The sequence below is a fragment of the Nerophis ophidion genome, linkage group LG21 (assembly GCF_033978795.1).
Source record: "Nerophis ophidion isolate RoL-2023_Sa linkage group LG21, RoL_Noph_v1.0, whole genome shotgun sequence".
Classification (NCBI taxonomy): domain Eukaryota; kingdom Metazoa; phylum Chordata; class Actinopteri; order Syngnathiformes; family Syngnathidae; genus Nerophis; species Nerophis ophidion.
Window position 1 is genome coordinate 1,099,299 of NC_084631.1, and position 9,729 is coordinate 1,109,027.

Below are 9,729 nucleotides of genomic sequence, written 5' to 3' on the forward strand. Positions count from 1 at the left end.
TGCACTACAAAACAAATGAAATATTCCAAGAAATAGCATGGAGAAAAACATAACATGATGCAATTATTACTCATGTACAACAAAAACTAATTGTTCTATGGGCCAAAATTCACCACTATTCTTATTTTTGGAACCAGCGTCTTCTATAGTGGACATTTGTTTTTCTTTAATTGTGTCATAGAGTTACACCTTTCCGAAAAAAATAGCCATTTTATGGAAAATACAAGGGTCCACTGTAGTGGACGCTGGCCTTTAGGAGGGTTTAATCGTCATCGCAAGGATCTTCCAATGTGTTTACATTGGTCCAAGTCCCTTACTACAACAGCTTTTAATTATATTGTTTTTTTACTGAACCGCTCAGTTGGACAGCTCCGTGTTATGTTAATAATACGTGATGTAGTTTTTACAAAAACGCATTCTTCAATACCTCCTGAGAACTAGCAAGGCATGTTAGTCCACTGTAGAGGACAAGTGTCACGTTGGTAACACATTGTGTGCGTGTTATGTCACCCCGTAAAAAGTAAAAGAACACTGGTACAAAAGGCAAAATAAAGTGCGTGCCTACGCACGGGAAGTTAATGCTAAACGTAGCAAGGAAGTCCGAAAGTCCAAAAATGACGTGGCGATCGCACGAGAAGCTAAGGCGTAACTTAGCACAAGTATATATAACGCAGAGAAGCCAACGTGAGAGTTGCATGACGCAAACAACGAACCAAGAACGAACTCAGGTTGAAGGCAGGCTTGAACTCTAAAGTAACAATCAAAACACAGGTGTGTGACAAAAGCAGAGCAAGTGGAACAAATAAGAAACCATGGTAACCGAACAAACAAGGAAGTGCACAAACTGGGGATCGGAAGAGTCCAAAAATAATCAGAAAACACACAAAAAGAACTCAAGAACAAAAACTATGAATGATCCGGGAGGCGATCATGACAACAAATCTTTTACATTTTTATTTCTAATGCAAAATGTTAGACAAGAATCAAACCTGTTGTAACGCCAAGAGGGACCAAATCTAATGTATGTTTTTTAGAAAAATTGTCTGACAGTTTGAGGTGGTTCGGGTATTTGTTTAAGCTACTAAAACACATTTTACAATGTCCACTGTAGTGGACATTAAAACTCCTGTAGTATTTTTCCATACAAAATGATGGATTTTAGCATTCTAACGTTAAAGTACACAGTAGGTGTGGCGAAATTATTCTCTGCATTTGACCTGTCACCCTCAATCACCCCCCTGGGAGGTGAGGGGAGCAGTGAGCAGCAGCGGTGGCCACGCCCGGGAAACATTTTTGGTGATTTAACCCCCAATTCCAACCCTTGATGCTGAGTGCCAAGCAGGGAGGTAATGGGTCCCATTTTTATAGTCTTTGGTATGACTCGGCCGGGGTTTGAACTCACAACCTACCGATCTCAGGGCGGGCACTCTAACCGTACTTAATACTCATCAATGAAAAGTGTGGCATAAAAAGTTTTTTCATGTAATCCAATGTTGAAAAACCGAATCACAAAAACTTGTATAAGTGGTTGTCCACCAAAATGGATGTTTCATACAAAAAGAGACAACCAGACTCAAAAATATTGCGCCTTATTGTTTCCAACCCTCATGCGGTCTTTCGAAGTCTTTATGGAGTAAAAGCACTTAAAATAAGTAACGGCGAGGTCAGCGCCTGAGGACCCAAAATGGGTCATGGGACCGAATCACAAGAACAGGAACGGTTTAATGAAAGAGCGCCTAGGGGCCATTGAGCAAGCGCATGGAATGGCTCATTAAAGCATCTGAAGGGAAGGAAAAAGTTGTCCTAGTCGTGGAAACACACTTCCTTGTTTTGTTTTTTTAACATTCGTATCCACAGGTAAGGTCAGGCAGGAAAATGGAATATTCAAAACACTTTGGAGTGTTGACAGGGATCATAAGGAGATTTCATTGTGAGACACACACACACACACACACACACACACACACACACACACACACACACACACACACACACACACACACACACACACACACACACACACACACACACACACACACACACACACACACACACGTTATCATTTGAAATGGGGACCAAGTTTGTGATCTTGTGGGGACCCCCCTTTCTACAGTTTGTGGAGGCCTAAAAAAATGCACGTCTTTGAATCTCTGGATTGATGAAGTAATGTGCTGAACATTCTTATTGGGGATCCTGGGAAAAAAGTAAAATACAGCACTATGTCATCAGTTTCTGATTTATTAAATTGTATAACAGTGCAAAATATTGCTCATTTGTAGTGGTCTTTCTTGGACTATTTGGAAAAAAATAAGTAAAAACTTGTTGAAAAATAAACAAGCGATTCAATTATAAATAAAGTTTTGTACACATAGAAACTTAAAGTGCCCTCTTTGGGGATTTTAATAGAGATCCATCCGGATTCATGAACAGAATTCCAAAAATTTCTTCACAAAAAAAGAAAATATTTATGGAACATGTCCACAAAAAATCTATCTGTCAACACTGTTGAAGTATTATTCAATAAATATATTTATGAAGGATTTTTGAATTGTTGCTATTTTTAGAATATTTTTTTAAAATCTCACGTACCCCTTGGCATACCTTCAAGTACCCCCAGGGGTACGCAAACCCCCATTTGAGAACCACTAACTTAGGGGACCTGTTATTGATCCCCATACCGTCAGAAGTCCCCTAAAGGTGACTGTGTAAACAGAGCAATGTCCCCGTTAAGTAAGCGTTGCCAGAAACACACACACGCGCACGCGCGCACGCACACGCACACGCACACGCACACGCACACGCACACGCACACGCACACGCACACGCACACGCACACGCACACGCACACGCACACGCACACGCACACGCACACACACACACACACACACACACACACACACACACACACACACACACACACACACACACACACACACACACACACACACACACACGCTATAAACTGCTCTGTCTCTACCGTCCCTCAGGGCAAAGTCCAAGAATGGTGGCCGCTGTCTGAGAGAGCGTCTGGAGAAGATTGGCCTCAACCTGCCCGCCGGGCGACGCAAGGCAGCCAACGTCACTCTGCTAACGTCTCTGGTGGAGGGTACGACACACACACACACACACACACACACACACACACACACACACACACACACACACACACACACACACACACACACACACAGTCGCAGATCGACAGAAATATTCACGCATGAGCGGCAAAGAGCAATGAAGTGTTTAAATAGTGCAAGTGATCACACTGACCTGACTTGACTTACTCTTACACTTTAAAGCATGTTTTAAATCATGTACACACGCGTCACATCTTACAAAAACCAGCGTCCACTGCAGTGGACATTTCTGATCTGCTTTATATCTCTGATAAAAGAAATAGACCCCCCAAAAACGTACACTGCAGTGGACATGTGTAATCTGCTTCATATCTCTGCCGAAAGAAATACGCCCCCCCCCCAAAAAAAAAAACAAGCGTCTACTGCAGTGGACATCTGTGGTCTGTTTTTTATCTCTGACAAAAGAAATTGACCTCAAACAAACGTCCACTGCAGTGGACATTAGTGTTCTGTTTTGTATTTCTGTCAAAACAAATAGACCAAAAATAAATGTCTACTGGAGTAGACATAAGTGATCTGTTTTGTATCTGTGACAAAACATATAGACCAAAAACAAATGTCCACTGCAGTATCCCTGAAAAAGGCAACATCCTCCTAAAAACAAGTGTCCACTGCACTAGACATTAGTCTTCTGTTTTGTACTTCTGACAAAAGAAATTGCCCGCGACCCCAGAAGGGACAAGCGGTAAAAAATGGATGGATGGATGGACAATAGAAATTGACCAAAATCATTCGCCCACCGCAGTGGACATTTGTGATCTGTTTTGTATTTTTGACGCAAGAAATAGACCCAAAAACAAGCGTCCACTGCAGTGGACATGTGTGATCTGCTTTTGATTTCTGACAAAATAAATGGACCAAAAGCAAGCGTTTACTGCAGTGGACATTTGTGATCTGTTTTGTATCTCTGACACAACAAATAGACCCAAAATAAACGTGGACTTTAGTGATCTGTTTTGTATCTGTGACAAAACAGACATAAAACAAATGTCCACTGCAGTGGACATTTACGATCTGTTTTGTATCCCTGAAAAAGGCAACATCCATCCATTTTCTACATCTCCCAAAAAACAAGCGTCCACTGCAGTGGACATTAGTGTTCTGTTTTGTACTGTTCTACAGAAATTGACCAAAAACATTCGCCCACTGCAGTGGACATTTGTGATCGGTTTTGTATTTCTGACACAAGAAATTTACCCAAAACAAGCGTACACTGCAGTGGACATTTGTGGTGTGTTTTGTATTTCTGACAAAAGAAATTGACCTAAAACAAACATCAACTGCAGTGGACATTTGTGATCTGTTTTATATCTCTAACAAAACAAATAAACCAAAAATATATATACACCGCAGTGGACATTTATGATCTGTTTTGTATCCCTGGAAAAGGCAACATCCTCCTAAAAACAAGCGTCCACTGCAGTGGACATTAGTGTTCTGTTTTAGACTTATGACAAAAGAAATTGACCAAAAACATTCGCCAACCGCAGTGAACATTTTTGATCTGTTTTGTATCTCTGACACAAGAATAGACCCAAAACAAGCATCCAGTGCAGTGGACATTTGTGATCTGTTTTGTATTTCTGACAAAAGAAAGAGACCCAAAACAAGCTTCCACTGCAGTGGACATATGTGATCTGATTTTTATTATTTTTACGACAAAATGAATAGACCCAAAGCAAGCGTTTACTGCAGTGGACATTTGTGGTCTGTTTTGTATCTCTGACAAAAGAAATGGGCCAAAAATAAACGTCCACTAGAGTGGACATTAGTGATCTGTTTTGTATCTCTGACAAAAGAAAGTGACCAAAAACAAACGTGCACTGCAGTTGACATTTGTGATCTGTTTTCTATCTTTTTAGACAAGACAAATAGACATATAATAAACATCCACTGGAGTGGCCATTGATCATCTTTTTTGTATCTCTGACACAAGAAATTGACCAAAAACATTTGCCCACTGCAGTGGACATTTGTGAATTGTTTTGTACCTCTGACAAAAGAGATAAACCCAAAAAACGTCCAATGTAGTGGACATTTATGATCTGTTTTGTATCTAAAAAAAAATAGACCCAAAAAACGTGCACTGTAGTGGACTTTTATGAACTGGTTTGTATCTCTTACAAAACAAATAGAACATAAATAAATGTCCACTGGAGTGGACATTTGTGATATGTTTTGTGTTTATGACAAAAGAAACATCTTCCTAAAGACAAGTGTCCACTGCAGTGTACATGGGTTTGGTATCTCTGACAAAAAAAATGGACCCAAAAACAAAGGTCCACTGCAGTGGACGCTGGTCCCGCCGTGCTAAGTAACCAACGTGTCCTCTGCTCCACCCTCCAGGCGAGGCGGTCCATCTGGCCAGAGATTTCGGGTACGTATGTGAGACAGAGTTCCCGGCCAGAGCCGCCGCCGAGTACCTGTGCAGGCAGAGCGAGCCCGAGCAGCTGCCCACGCGACGCAGCATGCTGCTCGCCACCAAGTGAGTTTGCACCACTCAGATCTCATCATTTTAGGAAAATATTAATCAATCAATCGATTATTTATATAGCCCTAAATCTCTAGTGTCTCAAAGGGCTGCACAAACCACAACGACATCCTCGGTACAGAGCCCACATAAGGGCAAGGAAAACTCACACCCAGTGGGACGTCGGTGACATAGTCCGAGGTCACATTGTTATGGGAGACGCACTGCACCGTCAGTAAGATAAGAGTTAAACCAAGACAGGGCTAAGTCTGACATACCAATTCGTATTTTGATACGTTCTAATAAAATATTATGATCGACGGTATCAAAGGCAGTGCTAAGATCGAGGAGCAGCAATAAAGATGACGCATCAGAATCCATCGTTAGCAATTAGTCATTTTTGCGAGGGCTGTCTCCGTGGAGTGATTTGCCCTGAAACTGGATTGAAAGGTTTCACATAGATTGTTAGACGCTAAGTGTTCATTTAGCTGCTCTGCAACAATTTTTTCGAGGATTTTCGAAATAAAGGGAAGGTGAGACACCGGTCGGTAGTTTACCATGAGGTCAGGATCGAGGTTAGGTCTTTTAAGGAGAAGATGAATAGCCTATTTTTTGAATGCTTGGAGAACCGTGTCAGAGGAAAGTTATAGGTTTATAATATTTAGCACTGATGGACCTAATAATCCAAAGAGCTCCTTGATCAGTTTCCCAGGAAGTGGGTCAAGTAAACATGTTTTTTTTATTCCTTTTACACGTTGTAACAATTCTTCTAATGTTATTTCCTCAAAACAAGATAAATTATTTTGGAGGGAAGTATCCGCCGTATATACAGTCGTATCAGAACATTATTATTGGAAGAAAGAGAAAAAATATTAAAGGTATGATTTTTTAAAAATTAAATACTGTAAATGGCCATCAGTTAGCTAATTCACAAAAATACAGATGTTATTTCCAAAATAATCTGTCCTCTACAGTGGACATTTGTGTTTTGCATAATAGAGCTATTTCCCCCCCAAATAACTTTTAAAAATATCCCTGTTATACAAATCAAGTTGTTGAAACTAGCATTCTCTGCAGTGGACATTTGTGTTTTGCAGAATAAATTAAATTTTTAGCGTCCATTGTAGTCGACATTTGTGTTTTTCACAAGAGGACTATTTTTTTTTGTTGCATCCACTGCAGTGAACGTTTTTGTTTTGCATAAAAAGGGAAGATTGTTTCCCCAAAATATAAGACAGTCTAATCATGCAAATCAAGTTGTTATATTTTCCTGACAACTGCAGGGAATATTCGTGTTTGGAAAAATAGGGATATTTTTTTTTTAGCGTCCACTGCAGTGGACATTTGTGTTTATTTAATATGGCTAATTGTGCCCCCAAAATAAGAATAAACCCTTCATTCAAAAAAATTTATTATTATTTGCCTGACAACCGTGTCTACTGCAATGGACATTAATGTTTTGCAGACGAGGGCTGTTTTTTTGTGAATTGTCCACTACAATGCACATTTGTGTTAACATATTAGGACTATCTGTTTCCCCCTAACAAATTTTTATAAATAAAATAAAAAAATTCTCTCCACATTATGCAAATAAAGTTGTGGACATAGGTGTTTTGTAGAATAGGGCTATTTGTCCTCCCAAAATGAAAATAAAAAGCCTTATTACGCAAATAAAGTTGTTATTTTTGCCCGAAAACCACCGTCCAATGTAGTGGACATTTGTGTATGGCTGAATAAGTCTACTTTGCTTGGTGTCCACTACAGTGGAAATGTGGGTTTTACATAATAGGGCTATTTGTTCCTCCATAATGATAAAAAAATATGCTACATTATGCAAATAAATTATTGTATTTTTTATTTATTAAATCAACATAAAAAACACAAGATACACTTACAATTAGTGCACCAACCCAAAAAAACTCCCTTTTTCATGACAAAGGGAAAAAAAAAAAAGAATCCCCCCCGCCGGGCCGCGGGACAAATGATCAAGCATTGAGCGGTCCGCAGCTACAAAAAGGTTGGGGACCACTGATTTAAATGATAATCATGTTTAAAGAAAAATAATGGGGAGGTTTTCTACAGCCACAGTTTCCGTCTGACTCCTCCCCTTCCTTTCAAGGGAGATCTGCAAGGAGTTTGTGGACCTCATGTCCCAGGACCGCTCTCCACTCGGGGGCAGCCGACCCACCCCCTGCCTGGAGCCCGGCCTCCAGGGGAGCCTCACCCACTTCAGCCTGCTCACCCACGGCTTCGGCACGCCGGCCATCTGCGCCGCGCTCTCCGCCTTCCAGAGCTACCTGATGGAGGCCATCAAAATGCTGGACAAGGGGGACGGGGGCGGGAAGAGCCACCACGACAAGGAGATGAAGCACCACCGCAAATAAGAGGCGGGACAAACTCCTCTGTGGACACTCTGGCCCGAGGAGGCCGGTAGCTGTACTGTCACGTCTGTCCACAAACACCTCTCTTCAAACGGACCTCTCCTCGCAAGTAGCACCATCGGGGCCAGCAGTATTTTTCAAAGCTTCCAACCGAAAGGATCTTGGAACATTTTGCGAAAGCCATATCCGAGGCGACTTGGGTCCCAGAAGACTTCTACTTGTAGTTCTTGGCATGGTGCTGGTGGGGAGCGGAACTGCATGTGTGGACCGAGGCGACTCGGGAAGGAGCAGGTGTTCTGGCGGCACATGCCCCCCATTGGAATGAATGCAGCCCCTTGCATCCGAGCACGTATATGAAGCAGATGAAGGCCAAACCCTGAGCTGGGAGCGCGTTTTGTTCCCATCAGCTAATAAATTATACATTTAATCTTTTTTAGCGACAAAATACAAAAATATCGCGTTTTTTAGCGTAGTCAGGTGAGACTATTCCTCGGACTCATACACATGCACAGAACCAGGGGGTGCATGGACGCCAATGGTGAAGTTAGGAACACGAGCACATCATTTTGTACTTTCTGTGTATGTTTATTATTATTATTATTATTCATGTTATTACTGTTGTTATTATTGTATTACAGCATAAATGTAATATATTATTAAAAAAAGTAAAAACGGACGTTTTTTCTGGCTGTTTTAAGGTTTAATGCCTTTATTTATTTTCATTTGTCTCAATAATGACAATATTTACTAGTCCCTCTGGTGTCAAAGTGGTTTTCACTGAGGGCCACATCGCAGCTATGTTTGGCCCCAGAGAGCCGCATCTAACATTGAATACTATTATTACACAATTTTTTTATACATTTTATTAGCGGGTTGTTTTTTTTTTAATAAAATGTTGAAAAAAATAGGGTAAGGGCAATAATTTAACTTCAAAATTTTAATGGAAAAACAGTACTGCTGTTTTTATGGTGAAAAAAAAATGCATCGCAGTTGCCAGAATTTAACTATAAAATTTGCAGTTTTTTTTACTGTAAATAAAAAAACTGCAATTTTAAAGTAAAATTTTGGCACCTGAGCTACCAGTTAATTTCTTTTTACAGTAAAAAAAAAAGTAGTTTTTTTTTCATTTAGAGAAAAATGCTGTAAAAACCACAGTAAATTTCACAATTTTACCATGAACTATATTGCTACTTTTACATTGCACACTTTGATGGAGAATGTGCTTTGAAATCATTATTAGTAGTATTTATTTATATATAAAAAAAATGTTTGATGATATATTTTTGCATCATTAGACAATATATTAGTTTACATAATTTGCGATTACATGGAGTACATTATTTTTCTTTCACCCAAAATAGGGGGCCTCTTCTAACAGTGAATAATATTATTACACAATTTTTTTATGCATTTTGTCGGTATATATTTTTTAAAACTAAAATGTAAATAAATATGGTAAGTTGCAATTTCATCTCAAAATGTAGTGTATATTACTGTAAATGGAAATTGATTAATTGATTGATTGATTGATTGATTGATACTTTTATTAGTAGATTGCACAGTACAGTACATATTCCGTACAATTGACCACTAAATGGTAACACCCCAATAAGTTTTTCAACTTGTTTAAGTCGGGGTCCACGTTAATCAATTCATGGTAAAACAGTACTGCTGTTTTTATGGTTGAAAAAAAAGGAAGCTCAGTTACCAGAATTGTACTGTAAAATTTACATTTGCTTTT

The 9,729-nt window shown here is 39.7% G+C and overlaps 1 protein-coding gene across 1 annotated transcript in view; it reads left to right on the top strand.

Moving 5' to 3' along the window:
* The window catches only part of LOC133539559 (transcription factor AP-2-epsilon-like), a 28,247-nt gene extending 19,583 nt beyond the window's left edge, over positions 1-8,664 (top strand). The window contains 3 exon segments of the mRNA XM_061881555.1: positions 2,988-3,106; positions 5,484-5,622; positions 7,727-8,664. Of these exon segments, the coding sequence (XP_061737539.1) occupies positions 2,988-3,106; positions 5,484-5,622; positions 7,727-7,991 (523 nt within the window). The 3' untranslated portion in view covers positions 7,992-8,664.
* Positions 8,665-9,729: the final 1,065 nt, after the last annotated feature.